The 24,811-nt window shown below is 38.2% G+C and overlaps 1 protein-coding gene across 1 annotated transcript; it reads right to left on the reverse strand.

Annotated features, from left to right (window-relative positions):
- Positions 1 to 671: 671 nt before the first annotated feature.
- Positions 672 to 20,471, reverse strand: lck (LCK proto-oncogene, Src family tyrosine kinase). The gene is made up of 13 exons (XM_012957401.3): positions 19,595 to 20,471; positions 11,285 to 11,382; positions 9,882 to 9,957; positions 8,644 to 8,734; positions 7,300 to 7,398; positions 6,997 to 7,100; positions 6,365 to 6,514; positions 5,922 to 6,074; positions 5,599 to 5,778; positions 5,079 to 5,155; positions 4,219 to 4,372; positions 3,284 to 3,415; positions 672 to 1,952 (listed from the first exon to the last, which is right to left on the reverse strand). Exons 2-13 carry the CDS (start codon positions 11,375 to 11,377, stop codon positions 1,750 to 1,752), a joined length of 1,512 nt encoding a protein of 503 aa, XP_012812855.2. The 5' UTR covers positions 11,378 to 11,382; positions 19,595 to 20,471; the 3' UTR covers positions 672 to 1,749.
- Positions 20,472 to 24,811: the final 4,340 nt, after the last annotated feature.

A 24,811-nucleotide genomic window follows, 5' to 3' on the forward strand; every position in this document is an offset into this window, starting at 1 on the left:
TTTGATGAACAGCATATAAATTATGATATCCTTATTTGTTTTGTAATGTGAGCACCACGTTACTCCTCAGCTCCATCTTGTGTCAAATGTTAGGAACTTATCGTTCATGGTGATAATACCTTTCTTTTCTTAAAAGAGCAGTTCACCTCAAATTTAATTTTTAGTATGACATAGACAGTGTCAGGAAATTTGCAATTTGTCTTCTTTGTGTGTGTGGGTGTTTCTTTTGTTTAAAATCTGTTTTGATTACTAGGGCCTATCAGGCAATGTTTTCATTGACAGACTGACAAATGAATAGGTGAGTATTTGAATAAAATTATTAAAGAATAACTAAACCCTAAAAGTTGTATTGCTAGAAATGCCATATTTTATACACTGGGCTTATTGAACCAGCCTAAAGGTTCAGCATCTCTATAGTCGTAATGAGCAAGGCCTTCAAGGTTGTTCCAGAGGGTCCCCGTACTGGAATCTGTTAGAAGTGTCAGTGACACTGCACATGCTTAGAAGTATATTTATCATGCTGTGTAAGAAGTGGAGTACAGCATCACCGGTGATGTTGCTCATAGTAGCCAATCAGATGTTTGCTTTGGTTTTCTAACTGTTGAAATCTAATTGCTGATTGGTTGCCCTGGGCAGCATCACTGGTAATGCTTCACTCCACTTTTTACACAGCATGATAAATATACCTCTTCGTGTGCTCTGGGCAGCTGTTGAAAAGCTAAGCTTAGGGATTGTTGCAAATTGACAAGAAGAACATGAGGTTTGTCTGTTATAGCGTGTGATGCTACAGGGCTGATTATAAGTTCTGATGCAGAATAAACTGGTTTCTAGACTGCCATGTTATGTGAATCTGCATCAGTTACTGATCAGCCATGTATTGGGACATTTATATACTATATTTACAGTATGTTGTGAGTCGATCCCTAAGCTCTGTAACTGACCACAGCACAGAGCATGCGCAACGAATCAGCAGAAAATAAGTTGAGAAGCTACATGGGGTATCTATGGAGGAATAGATCTTCTCTGCTAAAGGGCTTTTGTTGCTTTGGGCTGGTACAGAAGCCCAAACATAATGTACAACATTTATAGCCTGTATCTTTAGTTAGGCTTTAATACTCCTTTAATATAGACACCTTCTTATATTAAACTATTCTTGTGAATTGTTGATGGGGATGATATTGTTATTTCAAGTGCTTTTCTATTATCTGAGCAGGTTGTGATATCTTCCCAGTTGTGGGCAGGAATGTATTCATGACCCTGCATGTGATGTAATCATGGGGGTTCTGACAATTATACTCACCTGATGAAGGAGACCTCCAACTAATTGTTGTGCGGTATGAATGGCTGAATATATTTGCCCTAAGCTATTCCTCTAAAAGTCTGGGTCAGTGTCATGTGTGGTAAAGGCCCCAATGTGGTTTGACACTTGATACAAATATCTGAGATATCAATTATTCATACCTAAACTTAAGTGTGCAGTTTTCTGAACATGAAGTGATTCCTAAAATCACCTTCTGTTTTTAGAGGGCACAGTGGGCATAATTTTTCTTTGATCTACAGAAATTATAGCTGTAGGTCCCAAATCCAGAGTTGTACTAAGGTGCCATCTCATCAGACAGTACCAGCTCAGAACTATTTTGGGGGGTCCTTGGTTTCTCCCTACTTAAGGTTAATTTGATGCTGGGTTTTATATGACCCATAAAGCTGGTATCAGTTTGTTTTCTGACATGCTTTATCAGAGCACACTTCTTATGGCTGAGACTGATATGGGCCCTCTGTAGCTGTGAAGAAATCTTCAAGCAAGGATCGTAGAAATTCAAACGTGGGCCTTTCCTCAGGTTCCTCCTTCCAACAACGAAGCATCAGCTCATACAATTCCATAGGACAGTTGTCTGGCTGAGGCATACGATAACCTCGTTCCAGATTTTCTATAACCTCTGGATTAGTCATGCCTGGCACAAGAAAGAACAGTTACTGGGGCATACTGACTAATTACTGACTTAAAAAACAACCTTAAAATTAACTTATAGTATAATGTAGACATTGACATTCTAGGATAATTGCAACTGGTCTTTAGTTTGTATTTATTTATATAGTCTTTCTGTTCTACTTCTTTCCAGTCTAACATTTTAAATGCTCACTGGTCACTAATCCTCTGGGTTGATATTTGATTCTTTGATCATATATTTTTCTCATTCATCAGCTGTTTTTATTTATTTATTATTTATCTGTCACAACTACCTAGTAACTTGGGTAAGTAACCAGATAAGAGTTTCAGTTTTAAACTGGAGATCTGCTAAATAAAATGTTAAATAATACCACTGTCTACATCTTTCAGAATTCTTATAGCATGTATCTTTGCAAAGCAAAGAAGCACTCCAGTGTGTCGGCAATGCGTTTAAATCATTTATTTGCAGAAATGAACAAACCGCACAAGCTTTCGTGGGTGACCCCTTCTTCAGGTGCTTCTTCCCCTTTGCAAAGATACATGGAAAAAAGGCTTGGGAGCGGCTGTGGAAGTTAAGCACCCTTTGAGAACATGTATGTAAGGGGTGTGCTGAAGATTTTTGTTTATGTTGATAGCACCTTATAGCAACCAATGAGTGATTATCTTTTTTGAGTTGCATTGAAGTAGAAATGTGAAAACAAAAATTTGGTTGCCATGGGTTACTACACAGTTACACACATTTGCCCAGTGTGGATAATTGAGCCCCAAGGTGTTTTAATGAGACCTAATAAGCTGTGTATGCATAATTACCTCAATGTGGCACCTACCTTGCCTTTTGACATCATTTGGCAAATAGAGTGACTACCCTTATCAATATTTTATGTTTGCACAAATAATTTGTAATTTTATGGTTCATTCTTTGGTATTGGCCCATGTCTTAGGAGCTGGACATGCCTTTATAGATGTAGGGCTATTATCTATGAAAATATTGCTGTCTGCCGTTATCCGCTCATAGATAGAATAAAAACTCTGGGCACTTACCCTTCCAAAATATATATCTACAAATGTGCTGTGGAAATGTTCTGGTCAAACAGCAAATTAAAATCTCATAAAATTATGAGAATCATAAAAATAATGAGAATTATGAGAGAATAACACAATCTTTGTCTGTAAATTGTATTTTATTTATAGCTACAACAAATCAGGGCTATTTTTGTAGCTTAAAAGGTTACAATATCACAATATATGAAAGAGAAAATTATATTATGCAAAAACTATCCACATTGCTCTTCTACATTCTTACCTTCAGAAAACCTGGCCTACTACTTTACTCACCTGGGTATGGAATTCTTCCATAAGTGACAATTTCAGTTAGCAGTACACCAAATGACCACACATCTGATTTGATGGTGAAAGTGCCATAATTAATGGCTTCAGGAGCTGTCCATTTTATAGGAAATTTGGCTCCTGTGAAGAAACGTTTGGGTATTATGTAACAGTAACTAACTAACATTCTTCAGCAAGACAATGAATGTACAAATTACTTATATTTTTCTCTTAGTCTACATTTATATCTTACTATCACTGACAAAAAGAGCTATTCTATTGTTATGATAAAAAGGATTGTCAGCGTGCAGATAACCACAGTCTGACAATCTGCCCCTGCTGTTAAAAAATCTTCTAGTTGTGCCTGCACACTGGGGCATTAAATCCACCCGGGTGCAGGCACATGCAGCCGATATCCGCCAACAAACGCCAGACTTTCGCTTATCAGCAGGCTGACAATCTGCCCCATGTGCCGTTGCCCTAAAGGGCTCAGATACTTTTTTTTACAACACTGTTTTAATTCAAATTCACAGGGAAACTGTTCTTTGGCACACAATAAATAACACTCTCATAATTGTCTATTGCAGGCATTCCTAAATCACTAATGGGTGCTTATGATGTTTAGGGTGGGCTGTTTATTATCTTAATAATCAACATTTCTGCTTATGGTAACTTTTTGTTAAGCCTGGGAGCAAATGTAAGGGTGTTTCTGTTTTACTTGTTTTTTTTTTACCCTTTCCAGCCACTTTAGCTGTCGACACCAAAATTAAGGTAGGTCTTGTCCCTTCAATTTAATATTCTTTAAGTAGATTTTTAGATTAGCAACAGAACTTTTAGTAGACGAGTGTGTTCATAAAATTATGAAGCAGTTAGTGACCCTTTAATCAGCACATTTTTTTCTTTATAGAATATATTACTTTTTTCTTTTCTTATCCTTATTGTACCTTCTTTTGCTGTGTACTCATTGTCAACTATTACTCGAGCCAGTCCAAAATCAGCTATCTTGCAACACAGAGACTCAGACACAAGAATATTAGCGGCTCGCAGATCCCGGTGAATGTAATTCTTATGCTCTAGGAAAGCCATTCCCTCTGCCACCTGGGACATTTAATAAGGAGAGAAAGTAATGCAGTAAAATAGCAGTAGTAGTAGTAAAATTGTAGTTGAAAATGCTTACTGGACAGGGTGTGGATCAGAGTAATCACGTGAGTCATAGTTATAAAAAAAAAAAAGGAAGAGGAAAGCATTCACAGAGATATGTAAATATGTTGCTCATCAATGAGACAACAAACCCCATGTTTAAAATACATTATTAACACATACTTATTTCCAGACAATTTCCAATAATTTGTGTAGCAATAATATCTTTAATTTTGTGAATGCAGTCTTGTTATGTACTGAAATTATTGATCAGCTTCTCATAAAAGGTTGGTTTGCACTGCCAGGGACACCTTCAGAGGAGAGAGATGGGATAGTTGGGGCCCCCCTGCAGTGGTTGTCCAGACAGAAACGACAGTCTGATGCATGCACCATGGAGGAGGCAGGGCTTATGAGGGAGATAAGCAGGTCTAGGGCTGATTGCGGGAATATTTTGGTGTAATGGGGCAGGGCCAGGCTGATTAGGGGTTTGTTCTATTTGGATGATCTTTTTATTTTTTAAATTGGGGCTACTTAGTTTATAAGGCCGACTTCTCAGGGGGAAACAGGTGAGAAGTAGACTAATAACCCAGTCTGGATGACGGTGATAACTAAGTAGTATGGGATACTATGATTTATGATGGTGCCCTTGAGCATTTACACTTACCTGAGCAGACATGTCTATTAGTTTATAGATGGTTAATTTGAGACCTTCTGAGGTTTTTAAATAATCCACAAGGCAACCTAAGGGAATAACAGAAATGATAATTTTAAGAAACTTTATCACCACTAACCATTTGCTGAGAAAATTTTACTCCTTCTTTGTTATGCTGTTAATGTCAATTCTCTTTCTCATTTCTCCTGTTACATTTCATCATTGTTTTACAGTCATAAAGATTTTTAACAACTAAAGATATTTTATTGTTTCCTTTAAGACAAATTAAAAAGCTTAAAATGTGCTTATGCATAGTCCAGCGGTTCTCAACCTGTGGGTTGGGGCCCTTTTGGGGGTCAAACAACCCTTTCACAGGGGTCACCTAAGACCATTGGAAAACACATATTAGGAATAATTTTATAGTTGGGGGGTGGGGTCACACACACACTCACACTCTCTCTTTAAAATTGACTTCAGATATGATTCCTAGTACTTAATAAATAGGAGAGGGGTTGGTAATTTGTTTGCTCACCTTTCTCCATGTACTCTGTTACAATATATATGGGCTCCTGAGTTACAACAGCATTTAATCGAACCAGTCGTGGGTGCTGCAATTGTTTCATTAAATTAGCCTCAGCCAAGAAGGCTTCTGGAGACATTGTACCCGGTTTTAGGCTCTTTATGGCAACTTTTGTGTGTCCATTATAGTAGCCTGCACCAGAAAAAAAGGTGTTATAGAGTAGGGCAGAATCTACAATCAAAATTGTGTGTCAAAAACAAGACCATGCATATCCATGTTTCTCACATGGAGTGTGCTGTGGTCTGATTTATCTTCCTGAGAGAAACTGTACTCACCCATCCACACCTCACCAAACTGCCCAGCACCAAGCTTCTTGACCAGTTGCAGTTTGTTGCGAGGTATTTCCCATTCATCTGCCCACCATGGTTTTTGAGGACGTTGAGTCTGGCATGGCTCTTTCAAAAGAGTGCACAGCCCATCTGAGGAACCTAGAAAGGACCCAACATGTCTACTTACTGCAATGTCAAGAGTATTTAAGCCTGGTGTTACTTGAAAGGGATTTCTGAATATCAACATACTGTATATAATTAGCAACAAGTAAACTTGTGAAAAACAAAAATAGCCCAGTCTTGTAGTGTAATGGGACCATAAAGAAAAACCTCAGAGTGTCTAAATGTTTAATGAATACATGGCATTTTATATGTCTGTCATAACTCCAGCAATCTTATACCAGAATTCTCAAACCCCTTTTCGTTTTCCATTGCCAAAATTTTCTTACGCCTGTAATGCTGCACCAGTTCTTGTAGCGTTTGGAACGTTTTTCTAGGAGATATATAAAATCCACCGTTGTCCAGATTTCGAATCTTGTAATGTTTCACCACCTCTCCCTGATTTTGATCCAGATCCCTCACAGAAAGAGAGTAGGATCCTGGGAAAAAAAGAAATAGAGAAGGGAAGAACTGATCTTAGGCATGATTTAAAGCCAGAAATACCTGGACATGAAAATTATGGTAACTTCTAGGAACAATAACAGTAAAGTGTTAAAAAGTAATTAAAATAAAACTGCTGTGTAGCCATTCAAGTTAAAATAGGGCTAAATAACACAGGTTATTAGCAGATAACAGATAAACTCTAGAATACAACGGATTTAGTTCTTACTTAGGAATCTAAATCCATTCTATTCTACAGAGCTTATTTGCTATGTAACCTGTGCTTTTTCTCCTTTTTTAGATTGTATGGCTACCCTCATGGCTACACATAGCAACTTAATTATAAAAACGATAGTAGTGTTTTTGAAGCACACACCAGTTATACCAGGGCTGGGAAACAGTACATTCTATTCCAATTACTTTTTTTGGATGAGAGAGAAGAGGGCTTTGCTGCTGCTTTTATGAAAGCAGTTTTTTTTACCTTTGGTAGTCTCACTCTCCCTCACTAGGAAGGATCCCTGTTGATTTCCAGGAGCCAGAAGCTGTCGTTCTGCATCTTTTCTGCCCAGATCTCTAAAAAACCACCTTCAGGAAAGCAGAATATGCAAATGTAATGCTTACCTTCAGTAAAACTGACATTGGCAAGCATTCACAGTCACCTGCAACTCTTTCTGTTTTATACAAGGGTTGTGCTTAACAGTGTTGGATGGTTTTAAAGTTTTTAAAGTAGTATTTAATATGCATTCTCATAAATCAATCTTGCCAATTCTGCCGTGATACTTACATTTCAGATTCAATGCCATTTACAGATGCCACAAAGTTATATGGTATGTATCCCACCTGCCCTGTTCGTAGAGACTTAGCCTTCCACCATTCGTCTTTCCTGCAGAGAAATTAAAATTTTTAATGCATTCTGAGACATTTGGGCACCTCTTGTTTATGTTGATTTAGGATATCCAGAATTACAATCTATTTGAAAGGCTGACACCTGATAGCCTTTTAGGTATTTTAATACCTGTGACATGGTAATTAGGTAGTATAATAGGTAGGTATCTAACAACAATTTAGATTGTTCTTCAGTGTTTTAAAATTACTACATTTTTAAATAATAGTTATAATGAATAAAATGTAACAGCATTAATGCAGTACAAATGCTGAAATGTTGGACATAGCCAATACACCTAAGGGTGAAGACACATGAAGCTACTTAGTAGCAGCTACTTGTCACAGCTACTAAAGGCCAGAAAATACCCTGCCATAGACAATACTGAGAATGGCCTCTGCTAAAACACTCATAGATACAATTATAAGTTAATGATCAGCATTGTCTATTTTTATGTTGCCATGACAAGTAGCTGCTATTAGTAGCTCCATGTGTCTTCACCCCAAGTTTGCCAGTGGTTGATACTGTCTTTATCTGCAGCTACATTCCAGGTACAAGCTTTACCCTGTATTATTTATAGACCTTGTGCTTATTTTTTAAGATTTAGTCATTCTCAGGTAATCCTATAGTATCCATACCAAACAAAACTGCAATAAAGTATTGGTTGGTTAAGTCTTCATTCTGAAGGTATAGGGTCTCCTTTACGAAGTCCAGTGTCATGTTGATTCTATTTTATCTGTCATCAGTGGGAGATTGCTATAAGCACAACCCAGGTAATTAGCTGGGGCCCATGGATTCCAGGAGACTGGATTTGTACAATCTGTGTGGTGCATTATTAAACTACCTGCTGTTAGATTCTGCTTATTATTGTTAACACTCTAGTTGAATATTGTAATACAGGGGTTATTAGGATAAGATTTTTGTAAAACACTGTTATTTCAGTGTTTTAGTAACTTAAGTGATTATAAATTTGTTTGTTTATAATTTGCTCTTTGTTTGTTATTTTATTTATAGTTTATATTATAAGGAGTGCTAATGTGACAAAGGATAGTTAAACTGTGGTAACATTAGCTATATGTACATATTTGTGCTAGTACTAGGGCTAACTGAATTATCTGGACTTCCTCCAAAACCAGTATGTTTTAAATAGCTACTGAATGTTTTCATATGTTACTAAATACAGGTCTAACTATGGAGTTGCATATGGCTTCATGTGTTATAGTTATACAGCTGTGTGCTACTTACTGCTCCAGGACATGCAGCTTCTCTCCAGCTTCAAATCCCAGATCTTCATCATGCATAGGCTCATAATTATACAAGGCCACCACCAGGTTATCTGTAGGAAACACAACAGATTATTTATATGTCTCCTAATTAGCAAGCCAATGCAAAATACAACGGCCAGCCTTTAGGTTGTGCAACCTATACGGCCACACATGGCTCCATATGTAAGGTCAGGATGCAAGAATGGACATCACACTGTTTGTTTAAACCCTTAAACAAATGTGTTGAAAGGTAAATGTGAGGTTGTTGTGTTAATGGCACAAAGAGGTGACACAGACACCAACAGCATTGCTCTTCATTGTAATCATGCAATGATGATGGCACTTGATGGCAAATTCAAATCTTGATACCCTAACTTGCCTCAGGCAGCCTCTGGTAATTTTACAAGTTGAATTTCCATCTTTTTTTAACTGAAAATAGAGAGTGCAGTTTCCGTTTCTAAAGGGTTGAGGTAAGCATCCTGCTGCTATTTTTGCTTCATGTTATTCTGATATTCTTGGTACTTACTGCTGGCCTTTTCCTGACTATCCTGATCTCTGCCTACTTAGATGTATATTTTGACTCTACTTAAAGGGGTTGTTCACTTTACAGTTTACTTGTAGTATGATGTAAAGACTCATATTTCGAGACAAAATTTGAGAATTTGCAATTGTTCTACATTTTTTATTTGCAGTTTTATGATTTTTTCAATAATTGTTCAGCAACACTCCAGTTTGGAGTTATACCAGCTATCTGGTTGCTGGGGTCCAAACAGGGAGTGGTTTGAATGAGAGACTGATATATGAATAGGAGAGGAACTGAATAGAAAAAAAAGTTATAAAAAGTAACAATAACAACAAAATTGCAGCCTTACAGAGCAATAGTTTTTGGCTGCCGGGTCAGTGACCCCCATTTAAAAGCTACAAAGGGTTTGAAGAAGAAGGCAAATAATCCCAAAGACCAGTTGAAAAGTTGCTTAGAATTGTTCAATCTATAACAAAGTTAAAATTAAATTAAAAAGTTAAATTAAAGGTGAACCACCCCTTTAACCCTTTGAAACTTTGACATTGCACTTTTTATCATTGTGTTGAAGGCCCAATGCACTGTTTTACACAGGGTACGTTTTAGCCTAAGGTTGACTGTGCAACATACACAATATATCCATGTCAATTGCCTTGTGCTATATTTTTGATACATAAGGAGGAGTGGATCACACTTACCATGCAGCGGAGAGCTAGGTGGATTTAAGCCTGTGTATGAAACCAAGGGGTCCTGAATATCATAGCATGTGATGAGCTGAAAGAAAAAAAAAATTGAATTTTTCATTTTCCTAAAACTAAGGATGCAGCAAATCCAAACTGAATAATGAATCCTTCTCAGTTAAAGGAAAACTATATCCCCAAAATAATGTAGGTCTCTATAAAAATATATTGCATAAAACAGCTCATATGTTAATCCCTGCTTCATCTAAATAAACCTTTTTCATAAAAATACACTTTTAAGTAGTAAGTGCCATTAGATAATCCTTAATAGAAAATTGCCATTAATAAGTAATAGGGGCTGCCCCCTGGGATCATAGGATTCACAGTGCACACAAACAAACCAAGGCACTCATACATGTTAAGTAACATCAGCCAATTAATGGACAAAGTTCTGCTTTTACTTTCACACTTCTTCCTGTTACAGTTATAGCTGCATTATTTTGTGTCAGGTGATCTGTAATATAGCTGCCATCTTGGTTAGTCTCAACGTCACTTCCCTTAATTTCTTAATTTAGCGTCAATGCTAAGTCAGAAAAAAATGAAACAAATACCCAACATACCTGAAATTATTTTTTAAGGAGAAGGAAAGTCAAAACTGATGTTAAATGCCAATGTGTAAGGCACCCACCACAGTAAACCCAGTTGCATCCTCTTCCTCCCTGCTCCCTGAATACAAAATTACATATGTAACAGGTGGCAGGGGCTAAAGTGCAATCTCTGTTTAGTGGTCTTTGTAATGCAGAACTGATGATATTTAGCTGTGACTCTATAGGGCACATATAGGTATGCATGTGCTGTTAGCAAAGTGGAATCTTGCACACAATCGAAAGTTTTTTTTCCTACAAAGCAGCATTTTTTCTTAGAATTCAGGCATCATTGCAGTCTACCACAACTGCATTCAGTTTACCAACACTGATGCAACCATACACGTGCTTCTTCGCAAACTGGGTGCGGTTGCAGCAAATTTTCAAAGTCTGTCTGGAATCATTTCCAGTGTTCAGCATGTGAGTGACACATTCTCCCTATTCTTTCAGCACAACTGAACTGTGACAATTGATGCAGGGTTCTGAAGGAACCTTGGATCTTTTAAATGACAAAATTCTTCCAATTACAAAATATTGAGAAGCTGTACAATTCTGAAGATTGGCCCATTTGTAGTCCATATTAATGTGCATGCTAAATGTGTACAAAACAGGTTATCTTTACATAGGCAATGGCACATTTTACTGTTCGCTGGGATTTCACTCTGAGCAGGTGGGTAATAAAATACCTAAATTTCCCCTCCTTTGACTTCAGTGGCAACCAACAGTTCTCTGCCAGTGCATTCTCAAGTCAAGCCTATTGGTATTTACAGTACTAACCTCAGACTTCTGTCTAGGAAGATGGCAGTGATCACACACATCAAAATTTTCAATCCAGTCATCTTCATACTCAGAGCTGCACCCACATCCCATGGTTCCTGCAGGTGGGAACATATCAAAAAGTAAACAGAGAACATTTGTAACTCTTCATATACTGTTTTATGCATTCTTTCCTATCACAAATGAAAATGGTTAACCTCTCTGCATTATGTTATTTATCAAAGCTTAAGCTATAAATTTGTTGAAAATCAATGAAACGCTTCTAGAGGAATTAATAATAATAAAAAGAACTGCATAATACATTACAGTTAACATAATTTCAGCAACAACCCGAGTTACAATGTCTTCAGTAGTAAACTGCTTTTTTTTTAACTTGGTTATAGCAGAAAGGGGCATGCTTAGAGATAAGCCTCAGTCATGGGAGAAACTTTAGTAGTGAAGTGGTGAAGAGAGGTTTATATGCAGGTGAGATGACATGGACAGCAGCAGTAAGGATGGAATGCAGTTTTTTCTTCCAGTATCTAACGCAAAACTTTGAACCAATTTACAGTGCCTAAAATAACTTCTAGAGTTCTGAGGAGGACATAGCCTTCTGGATAACAAATGGGCTCTAAACACCTGTCCAAAATTCTTATGTTGTTGTGTTCAGGCAGGTGGAGGAGTTCACACCACATGTGAGCTGACAGGGAGGAACCTGTACAGGAAGTGCTGGGAGAGAGAAGCAGCAGAGTGAGAGAAAGGGGCTGTAAGAGCCCAGATATTACTGTGTGGGTGCAGAAGGAAAGGGAGTCTTTGTCAGGGCTCTGAAGAATAAAGCATTTTTTTTACACTCTTCATGCTCTTTCTTCTGTAGCAGAATAGGGCTACACAAATTATAATTGATTGTACCAAAGCTTTTACATTTTCATTGCTTTGGAAAATGAAGCCTACAGTATATGTGAACAAAACGATATAGTGAAGTCTTCAAGCAGACTGGGGCCACATCCAACCCCAGGCCTCCAGTTGGACGGCCCTGCTTTAGAACATGGAATAGAAATTGTTCAGCTGGATGACCATAGTTTACAAATAATTTGACTACTTTGACACAAAGAAAGTTTGTAGTTGTAGTTTGTAGTGGAATAACCATAGAGGCAGCAGACCCTGCAGTTGCAAGGAGACAGGGACCCGGCTGTGTGTTCTGGCACCCCCCAAAGTTTTTTTTTTGTGGTGGGGGGCTCAGCACCCTCTTGTTATGCCACTGGTTAAGTATACTTTATAAATTATATTGGTTTTCTTATAACAACCATGATTTTATTGCCAGCTCAATACTGGATAACACATGGCAAGTGTTTTTGAGAGAATGATTGTATTATCATTTAAAACTCTTTCTGTTTTAAAATCAAGCAATGTATTAAGAATCTATATTTTGAAATTAGCCATGTAGAGTATTTACAACATCATTAACAATATGTGATACCTTGGTAAACTAGCGGGAAATGGTTAATAACACAGAAAAGTTTTGTTTCATTCAATTATTATATTAGCTGAAGTTATATTAGCTGAAGTTTCCTGCGGGTCCAATCCCCAGTGCTCTCTATGTGAGCAAATTTTACATGCGGCTGGGTGGCATGCTGCCCCTAAATTTATGCCACCCTAGGCCCAGGCCTTTGTGGCCTCGCTGGGCCAAAACTGTCACTGTTCTGTGACTATTGGATGCCGTTTATGTCATGCCATGAATTGTGAATTTGATGTATGTTGTTCATTAATTGGCTGATGTGGCTTAGCATGTATATATGCCTTGGCTTGTTTGTTTGCACTGTGAATCCTATGATCCCAGGAGGCGGCCCCTAATTCTATTTAGAAGTAACTAATAGCACAATACTACTAAAAAAAATATATATATATAGCATGCAAAAAGAAAAAATGCCGCACTCACAGGATTTAGTGATGAAAAAATAAACTTGTTTATTACAACCTCAACCTAAGTTTCGGCTGCCACCACAGCCTTTCTCAAAGTCAGAAAGACTGTGGTAGCAGCCGAAACGTTAGATTGACGTTGTAATAAACTAAACTAAGTCCTGTGAGTGCGGCATTTTCTTTTTGCATGCTGTAATATTTTTTATAATACTGCACCCAGGCCATCTTGTACTGCATTAGACGTGAGTGCCTGTTGCTTTGGACTTATATATATATATATATATAGTCTTGTAAAGAATTGGCACTCACCAATATCGGGGCAAAGGCTGGGTGCTGACAAAAATAATGCATCAAACTCAACAGTAGAAAGCACTCACAGCTACAGCATCAATCAGGTCAGTGATTTATGCTAAATTAAATCACTGACCTGATTGATGCTGTAAATGTGAGTGCTTTCTACTGTTGAGTTTGAGATATATATATATATATATATATATATATGAAGCAGGGTTTTACATATGAGCTTGTTTATACAATATATTTTTATAGAGACCTACATTGTTTGGGGGTATAGTTTTCCTTAAATTAATCCAGATCTTCCTTTAAAGGTCATCAGGGCAATCGTATGACAAAAGAACTCCATCCTACATTCTCATCTGGCAAAAAATCTAAAATTTCCCTGCTGCTACAGAGCAAAAATGGGCCCTGCTCAATAAAGCATAAAAATATAAGAATGTATAAGTCTGCCTTCTGGAGTGGTAGATTATATTTCACTTGGTTAGGCACAAAAGGAAATTAAGACCACAAGTTAAAACAGCTAAAGAAATAGCACAAAACTCTTATGTTATCTTACATTGCATCTTGTAAGATATAATGTTGCTATTATCATTTAAAACACAGACTGTGACAGAACTTCTCTATGGTATAGTGTTGGTCATTTTTCGGCAACAAGGGAAAAACAATTTATATTTGAATTTTTAATTCCCTGATTAGAAGGCTTTGTTTTAATTATAATGTGAATGCTAAGAAATAAATTGGCTACCATGCAGTATGAATGTCTTGTGCTTTATTAAAAGAGAATTCATTACTCATTATTTCCTTCTTCTACAAATAATTGTTTCTTTATTGTGCATTTTTAATTAAGGGACCATAGTTTCATATACAGGTGTGTTATCTATTAACCTGAATGCTCGTGACCTGGGGTTTGTCCGGAGAAGGGGTTTTTCTGTTATTTGAATCACCTTACCCTAAGTCTACTAAGAAAATAATTTAAACCTTAATTAAGCCCAATATGAGTGTTTTACCTCCAAAAAGGATTAATTATAACTTAGTTGAGATCAAGTACAAAGTGCTGTTTTATTATCACAGAGAAAAAGGTAATAATCTTTTAAAATTTGAATTTTTTGATTTAAATGGAGTCTATGGAAGATATGGTCTTCCTGTAATTCAGCTTTCTGGATAACTGTTTCCGGTTAACAGATCCAATACCTGCAGTTTAATAACAAGGAAAACTCCCTTAGAGAACAGTGTCAGTTGTGACCTGTCGTAATGAATTTAGCACACTGGATTTTCTTGTAAGGTGCAGGAGAGCTACATGTAATAAAATTAATTATCTATCATATCTAATGTATTATATAATTGATTGCATTTTATAATTCACACAGGGGAAATTGCAATATTCTTCGTTAAATTGCAGACTAATATAAAGACATCACAGATGCTAGAATCTTGTCTCAGACAGCACTTCTTTTCAGGTCTGGACTGGGCTTCAAAACAGACCCCTGGCAAGTACACAGAGGCCCAAACAGCCCCTACCAGCCCAATAATTAGTGACTGTCTATGGCATTTTACAGCAGCCCTTCTAGCATTTGCCAAACCCCATAGTTTGGCAGTCCAGGCCTGCTCCTGCTGGCATAGCAGCGAGCCATTTACAAGAGAATTTACATGCTATCCAATAGAGAGAGAACTTTAAAAGACAAACTTCTTAATTGGAAACAGCTTAGCTCCTGGACATTCCAGTACCTCCACATATATATAAGGGGGAGTCTAATGGGGCCAGACTGTTAGGCAGCATGGTATGGCAATTGACAAACTGTCCACAAATGTTAAGGGGCTATTTTATTTTTGCAGATAACAATGTTTTAACCTCTGTACAAAAATACCAATGTGCTCATTTATTTTTGGGATTAATTACTTGGTACAGATGATTGATAACACTTAATGATAACACTTGTTGATGCAGGTCTTTTGGCCTTACTTTGCACTGCATATTTGATTCAGGTTTTAAGGTGCACTGACTAAGCAGCAAACCACTTACATTGGGAACTTTAGGAATGTTTCTGTATGAAAGCTAGGGCAAGATGTGTTTGCCTGCATAAGGCTTAGGTATCTGATTTTACTGTGTAGCAACATTCTATCAACACAGGTTCTCAATAAGATTTTTGCATCTTCAATACATTGGAAAGTATAGCAGAATTGAACACAGATGGGCTCAACATTTGTTTCTGGACTTGTGCTCCTCTTTTTTAAAAATAGTTGTTTCTTAGACAGGTGCCTCTCAAGTCAAGACTGGGCCTTTACAATAGGCCTTCATATTTACACAGAGGCCCAAAATGTCTCCCACCTGCCTAGTAATGACAGTCTAGGGCATTGTACAGCAAACCTTATGGCATTTGTTAGAATCTACAGATTGCCAGTCTGCGCCTGGTGCCTCTACTGCCTTCCCCTAATTACAGCCAACTAAAGGTGGCCATACACGTGGCGATCCGACGATGTTTCGTACGACCATCGGTCGCACGAAACATCGTAAGATCCGCCACACACCATTCAGGGCTGAATCGGCAGGTAAGGAGGTAGAAACAATAGGATTTCTACCTCCTTCTGCCGATTCAGCTCTGAAGGGAGAATTTTGGTCAGGCGCCTTCTATGGCGCCCGATCAAAATTTTCAAACTTGTCCGATCGGCGAGTCGTCCGATATCGGCAGCTTCCTGCGATATCGGTCGACTCGCCGACATGCCATACACGCACCGATTATCGTACGAAACGAGGTTTCGTACGATAATATCGGTGCGTGTATGGCCACCTTAAGCTAGATGCTGCCATGCACACCCACAAACATATTGGCCATTAGACTGAGCTGATTGTCAATCATAACAAATCCAGGCTCCAAACTGGGATTCAAGTGTGTATTACTGTGCTTTAGGCCTATAGCACACTGTCTAAAAACGCTGGAAGAGAAAATGCCAATCTCATTTGCACTCATCCTGAGTGTACTGAGAGGAATGAATGCAAAAAGCCTGTCACTACCCACAAGACAGGTGCAAGCAAGATTGCCCCATTCATCGTGGTAAATGAGGTGTATGCCATAGACCTTAGTACACTGGCATGCATGGGTTATTAGGCTGAGTTTTTAAATCACATCTCAGTCCAATCAAAACTTTAACTAATCACAAGAGGCACATCTATTAGGGCCTGAACTTTATTTTGACTTTGGTGACAAGGATTTGTAAGAATGATATACGAAAGGAATTCTGGGAACAAATTCCAGACTCTTAAAAAACATCCCATTTACATGTGTTTATCCTATAGGCTACAGCTCACCCACTGGGTTTGAAGCTGAAGCCAGGACAATAGCTGATCAGATTCCCAACTACAGACTGGTTTCACCCTTATTGGGAGCTCATCAGTGTAGGGTTTTCTGATCAGCTTAGGTAGAGTCACCATGTGGTTCTACAAACAAATAAATAAGGTTGAGGAGACTGCCTCACACAGACAAAAGCAAACAAAAGGAATTCTGGGAACGAATTCCAGACTCTTAAAAAAAATCCCATTTACATGGGTTTATCCTATAGGCTACAGCTCACCCACTGGGTTTGAAGCTGAAGCCAGGACAATAGCTGATCAGATTCCCAACTACAGACCGGTTTCTCCCTTATTGGGAGCTCATCAGTGTAGTGTACCTAAGCTGATCAGAAAACCCTGCACTACACTGATGAGCTCCCAATAAGGGTGAAACTGGTCTGTAGTTGGGAATCTGATCAGATATTGTCCTGGCTTCAGCTTCAAACCCAGTGGGTGAGCTATAGCCTATAGGATAAACCCATGTAAATGGGATTTTTTTTAAGAGTCTGGAATTTGTTCCCAGAATTCCTTTTGTTTGCTTTTCTCTGTGTGAGGCAGTCTCCTCAACCTTATTTATTTGTTTTAAGAATGATATAGCAATTAAGCAACCTAAGTAACATGCAACTTGCTGCTTTCCAAGCAACTTGCTGTCTAGTGCTATAAGACAGCAGGTTTACCTGTAAGCTTTATTTTGTAGTAACTGCACATACTTAAATGCCATAGTGGGACTACAGACTGTACATAAATACATTTTAAATGCCCATTTGTTGGCATATGTCCTGGCACTTTTTTATCAGGATCTTTAGAACAGTTCCATATTTTTTAGATTGTGATGAAAATGTGGCATTTAGGAATATTTAGCCAATATTTCAGTACACAGTATTTCTGTAAGTGCTGATTTCCTTTTGATAACATAATTAAAGCAAAACCTTAATTAAATGTAGCAACAAGATATTTCAGTTACTCTTAGAGTTTGTGTACAGAACAGGGCAAGGAAAGACCAAAGTATAGGCTAAAGGATTGTAAATCTATCTCTCTTATTAACTTAATATACTTAATTTATTTGTTAAAGTAAGTAAGCTCAATGAACTCTCCATTGTGAAATGTGACTATTTTTTTATCAGTAATCAGTGGCAATAAGTGACACCATCTCCTATCCACATGGCATACATATATTAAAATTATGCATCCTTAAAATTCCAGTTGAGCTACTTTTGGTCCTTAGCTCCCACCAACCTCTGTGTCTGCTTTACTGCATTGAATAACATCTAGTCATACATAATTCTCAGCTCAGATTTTCACAAGTATGCTTAAAACATTTTTTCAACAGGGTAATGTTTAGTTCCCACACCTTTACATCACTGGTTATAATGATTTTGTCAGTTACACCACAAGGCTTCAGATAAATGTTTAGTTCAATAGGAATGTGCTTGAGATATGGAAGTGCAAACATCAGACCTAGTTTCACAGACTGTCCTTGTTGTGCATATGCCGAAAGCAAGTTATTATCATAGATTGATTAAAGTAAAAGAGACCATGAGCAAGAGTCAGGTCGGTGAAACTGATGATGGGAAGGAGGTGGCCAAAGCCTGTTACGTACCATGAAAGAGCTGCATTAATCACTAGTGATAAGCAATCTGGAGTGTATAGATTTTATATATATCAATAAATCGACAGACCTATAGAATCTGACCTATCTTCAGATGGGAACAAAATGATATAAATTCTATTTGCTGGGATACTGGTAAAAGCATTATTAACCATAGAAACGGACTTCTACCATATTAGTACTGATTTGTTCTACAAGAAACAATACCCTCCTATCCAGAATAATGTTTTCTTTGCTGAACTATCGTCAGTCAGCATGTCACTGATTCTTAACAGATTTTTTTGGAGATTTTGTTACAATTTGCTTAGCCCTTACATGTTTAAGGAGACTTCTAAAATTTTGCCCTACAAATTATATGGTCACGGTCATTGAGTATAAATATAGAATGCATTTTGTTGTTGCTGGCCTATAACTCAATTTCTTAATTATTTTTTGGGATAATATGTGGAGGATAAGGGAATTTTTGCTTACTGAAACATCATATGCCTCCTTGGTTCTTTGTATTATGGTTTATGATACGATTATTTATCGTGACATCAATATAAAGGCATGGGACCTGTTATCCAGAATGCTTGGGACCTGAGATTTTCCAGATAAGGGATCTTTTCGTAATTTAGATCACTATTCGTTAATTCTACTAAAAAAAACATTTAACCATTAAATAAACCCAATAGAATTGTTTTTCCTTTTATAAGGCTTCATTATATCTTAGTTTCAAGTACAAGGCACTATTTTACTATTACAGAAAAAAAGGAAATCATTTGTAAAAATTTCAGTTATTTGTTTAAAATGTGAGTCTATGGGAGTTGGCCTTCCCATAATTTGGAGCTTTCCGAATAACTGGTTTCTGTATAACGCATTCCATACCTGTACTGCCTTTTTGGTATAATGTAAGTACGCATTTTCCCTTACAGTTTTTCCAGTCTACAAGAAATTCTAGTCTATAAAGTATATTGTATGTTCTATAAGAACATAAAGGAGCTTTTCTTTTCTTTGGTTCAACCATTTTATGCGATGCAGTGAGTGCAGTCCAAAGCAACCGCCATCTTATACAATACAGCACATTATTGGAGACTAAGTGCAAAGCTACAAAATTGTTTGTTAGATTATTCGCAGTCTTCTTAACTGACTACATGAGTGCTCTGATAACGATAGCTGGATTCAGTAAGAGCAGAAAGGGTACCTGTGACTTGTGAAGAAATCTCTCACTTTAGGTTGTAATCTTCATCTCTTCATTTCATCTCCTATACCTCTGTTGAGCTTCAGTTTTCTGTACTTGTTATCTCCTTTTCTCTCAGGTATCCCCTTAAATGTGCTGTCCTTACTTTTTTATAGTCACTCTTCCTTTTCTTTTTTGCTTCTTTCTTTCTTTCTTTCTTTCACAATCCCATCCAGTGGATGCCCGGTGTTTAACTCTCTTTATTTCTCAGTTCCATTATGAACAACACAATTATTTTTGATCTCCTTTTGCATTTAGCCCCTGAACTTTTTTGCTTGTATGCCTCTCACAGACTGCTTTAATTTCTTTCTAATTGTCACCTTACTTCCTGCCCCTTCATCTTTTCACGCCCGTGGTACAACCACAAAAACAGGCTGATCGTTATGAAGCTGCACTCACATCCGCAGTTACTTAGTGGGGTTGCCATCATACTTGCGTGCCATATTCACCAACTACAGATCACATGATTCAAATAATATGCATTACTGATAATATTATGATTCTGAAGTGTCAAAATTCTATTAAAGCTGGCAGTGTATGTAGGATATTACTGTTTAGCTGACTTATGATTCCCCAAAAACATTTCAAATTGCCCTGTGTTTCATTACCCTAAGAGTTAAATCATAGCTAAAACTAGGTGTAGGCTAACTCTGCACTTATTTTCTGCCTTCATTACAGTGTTGGACTGGGATGCCAAGGGCCCACCAGAAAACCTTAGACTACAGACCCACTCTCCAAACTAATTTTTTCTCCCCTCCTCATTCATCCTTTTTATTCCTCTAGTCTCTTTACATATTGTAAAATATTCTTGCATCTATTTAGCCCATTTGTTCCCATACAGAGACTGACCATAAAAAAGGCCAAGTGTTTAGCAGCAGGAGGGCCCACTGATAACTGGATCCGACATGATACCAGGAATACTTACCTATTTCATAGTCAGTCCCTATTTCTGCATGGGAACAAATAGGCTAAATAGATGGAAGAATAGATTATATATAGAAGCCAGTCCTACACTGCTTAATTATAAGAAGAACAGTTAGTTAATTGCATAAATCAATTTTTTACCCCTCCTAACAAACTCTTCAGCAATTAGTAGTAAAAGTATATTATATGGATTGAATTTTAAAACTATTATTTCTCTAATAATATTAACAATACCTTGTACTTGATTGTAACTAAGCTGCAGGAATCTATATTAGAGGCAATCCAACCGGCCACCTTGCCCACGACACAACCCAACCCCTGCTTGTACATGGGAACGAGTGCGCACATGCGCAGTGATGGTGCAACAGGGAAGCGCACACGCAATGACTATGCACCCGGTTATAAGGACCGGTAAGCTGGCTGTGGAGGGATGAGGGCTCATAGTAGGGGTAGGCAGACTGAAGAGGTACATGCCTAGCATAGCACCCCCCAGCATTGCACCCTAGACGCTTGCCTCTTCTGTCTACCCCTAGTTCCAGCCCTGTTGGGTTCATTTATTTTTAAATGATTTTTAGCAGAGTTAAGGTCTGGTGATCTAAATTACGTAAAGATCCCCAGGCCCCAAGCATTCTGGATAATATATAGGATCCTATACCAGTACAGATGTGGGATCCCTTATCCGGAAAGTTCCAAATTACGGAAAGGCCATCTCCCATAGATACCATTATAAGCAAATCATTCTGATTTTTAAAAATGATTTCCCTTTTCTCTGTAATAATAAAACAGTACCTTGTACTTGATCCCAACTAAGATATAATTAATCCTTATTGGAGGCAAAACAAGCCGATTGGGTTTATTCAATATTTAAATGATTTTTAGCAGATTTATAATTATGGAGATCCAAATTATGGAAAGATCCTTTATCTGGAAACCCCAGGTCCCGAGCATTCTAGATAATAGGTCCCATACCTGTATTATCATTATTATTCTGATTAACTCTGATTACTTCTCTTTAGAGATTTGCAAACCTGTACCCTTATACTGAAAAAGCTGCCTGAGAGCCTCCAGAGGCAGCAAGCTTGTTTTTTTGGAAAAAAAATTAAAATCTAGTGGTAATACACAGTATATACTATTATTTGAAGCCACAAAGTGATTGTTGTAGCTCCAGGAACAGTAGTTAATGCAACTGTGGCACAATGAAGTTTTTAAGCAGTACAATATTTAAGAAATGCATGGTTACTAATTACAAGATTTGCATTTCTTCAACTGAAGATTTTAATTCAAATACAAAACAAATCTATTTTTAAAAAAATCCTGTAAAGTATGGGTGGCTTTGTTAGCTAATCTGCATAAATAATGTAAGTATTCTTGCGCAGGGGCGGGCCAAGCTGACCGGGCGCCCTAGGCAACCCGGTCGGCCAACTCCACCCACCTCCCCGCCCCCCCGAACGGCGCATGTGCGCCAAAGCACAGGAGGTGGTGCAGGGGGGGTGGGGCGATTAGATCGGTCATTGCCTCCGCCGCTAATGACAAGCGGCGGAGGCAATGACAAAGTAGCACTAGGGGTAGGCAGGAGAGGCTCCTGCCTGGCGCCCCTCAATCGTTGCGCCCTAGGCAGCTGCCTCTTCTGCCTACCCCTAGTTCCGGCCCTGTTCTTGCGTTTGTAAAGGGCAGGGTATATTGCAGGTGTTTTCTTTTATGTGTGTCAGGAAGCTGAACTGTATGTAGATATATGTCATAGATGTGTGGGTGTCAGCGTATGTGTGTGTTAACTTTATCCAATAAGTAAGTAGTATTTCTCCAATTTCCAGATTAATTTGTCTACTGTATATAGGCTTCCCTTTGTGCTTCTCATTATACTGCTCCTAAAGCCTTTGGTCCAATAATAGGCCAGATTCAGTTCCATGAGAAAAATGTTTTGTTATTGTTTATCATTCAAAAACTTATGGGCGAGATTCAATTTGAGGAAAAAACCTTTCTCCTAAATTCAGTTCCAATTTTTACCATAGACTTCAACAGAGTTTTCATGTGATCAACAGTGAAATAAGTTTTTCTCACTGAACTGCATCTGGTTTTATAGGAAAAGCTGGAACTGAATTAGGAGCTTTTTTCATCAAATTGAATCTAGCTCAATATGCTGAGAGATATTGATTTTACAGATAAAGTATAACACTACACAGGTTGATCGCAAAACCTGTATGCCGCTCATGTGAATCCTGTATATCAGTGCTGTCCAACTTCTACGGTGCCGAGGGCCGGAATTTCTCTAGCATACATGGTGGAGGGCCACTAATGGAAGCCAGTTTTGACCACTCCCCTTTTTGAAACCACACCCACTTCAAACCACACCTATTTTATCAAAATGGTGGTAGCACAGCAAAATCCCAAATGCTTGGTCCTTACTGTGGGGATATCAACCATCATTCATATGTGAAAGAATTATGTCATATTAAGATATACCCTTAAATTCCATATGCCTCATCCTCCCCGTGGATAGCAGAGCAACCCCCATTACATAATTACACACCTTAGGGACCATTTAATGGCTATTTCCAACTGCTAACAAACTCCCACAACAAACCCCTGCCAGGTTCACCTCCCACAAGCAGCACAGGGCAAGCAGAGTATGGCACACACAGGCAGCACTCTGCCTGTCCTATGCTGTCTGTGTGTGCCATACTCTGCCTGCCCTACCCTGCCTGTGTGTGCCATACGCTGCCTTCCCTATGCTGCCTCTGTGTGCCATACTCTGCCTGCCCTGCCTCTGTGTGCCATACTCTGCCTGCCCTACCCTGACTGTGTGTGCCATACTCTGCCTGCCCTACCCTGACTGTGTGTGCCATACTCTGCCTGCCCTACCCTTCCTGTGTGTGCCATACCCTCCCTGACCTATGATGGCTGTATGTGCCATACTCTGCCTGCCCTACCCTGACTGTGTGTGCCATACTCTGCCTGCCCTACCCTGACTGTGTGTGCCATACTCTGCCTGCCCTACCCTTCCTGTGTGTGCCATACCCTCCCTGACCTATGCTGGCTGTATCTGCCTACAGTACCTATGTCTGAGGTGTGAAGAAGTGAACAATGGGAGTGATTGCAGTCTGAGCCTGAGGTGTGAACACTGCAGGGGGTGAACAATGCAGGTATTAAAAGGTGTGAAAAACACAAGGGATTACATTTTTAAACAATACAGGGGGATTACAGCCTGAATCTGAGGTGAGAACCATGCAGGGGGGGCAGTTAATCTCAATACTGATACCATTTAATGCTTACTCAAAGGTTAGCCATCAAAGCAGCCAGACAGGTGGGGGGCCACACAGAGGGGGGTCACGGGCCGCCAGTTGGACAGCACTGCTGTATATGATTGAATCATAAATGAGCTACTTTGCTTGATATGCATTGGTTACTGTGTCTGGATTAGTGATCTGGGCAATAATATATGCCATAAAGAAAAAAAATGGGTGTTGTTAAAAGCACACTAGAGATTTCAGACTTCACAGTTGAATTTAAGTCTGTACTTATGATATGATATTTAATATGAAGTATTTTATTATGGTTATTTTATGGTGTAATGTCTATTTACTATCAGTTAGCTACTTGCTTTGGGCAATGATGAAAGTAGATACAGTTCTATGAAAAAAATGCATTCCACCATGCAAGTACAGAAAATAACCATAACGTATCTAGAAATAGTGCAATTTGTTCCAGTCACTACTTTAGATTTAGAGCACATTGTGGAAAGTATTCAAGCACAAATAATGCATTCTTATATTAATTACATTATTAATCTTAGATAAATTGTTTTTAAAAATAGTATAAGGCCAAATGTTCTTCTATATTTCAACTGATCACATTGCATGATAACTGGTGCAATGTGCAATGTGGTCAAACAAGTTGCACTCTTTTAACACAATAAACTATGAAAAAATATTTTACAAAATATTAATTGAAAATTAAAGAGAATTTAGACTAATTCTGCACATGGCAAGTCTATGGCACCAATTAACACCAGCTCTGGTGCATTGGAGAAAAGTAGGTTGTGTCTTAAGAGAAATGTCAGATGTTGGAAGAATGTCAGATGTTGAAAAAACAGTGACCAACTGATAATGCCCCTTTTTCCTGCCACTATCTTTAACTGCATCTGCCTATTACTGCATACATGGGGCTAATTCTAACCTGAAAATGCATGCACAAATGTTTTCTAGCCAAAATTCTAAATATAGTATATGTATCCATTTGTTCTGTTATCTTCATGCCAGC

This window comes from Xenopus tropicalis, chromosome 2 (genome assembly GCF_000004195.4).
Source record: "Xenopus tropicalis strain Nigerian chromosome 2, UCB_Xtro_10.0, whole genome shotgun sequence".
In the NCBI taxonomy this organism is placed as follows: domain Eukaryota; kingdom Metazoa; phylum Chordata; class Amphibia; order Anura; family Pipidae; genus Xenopus; species Xenopus tropicalis.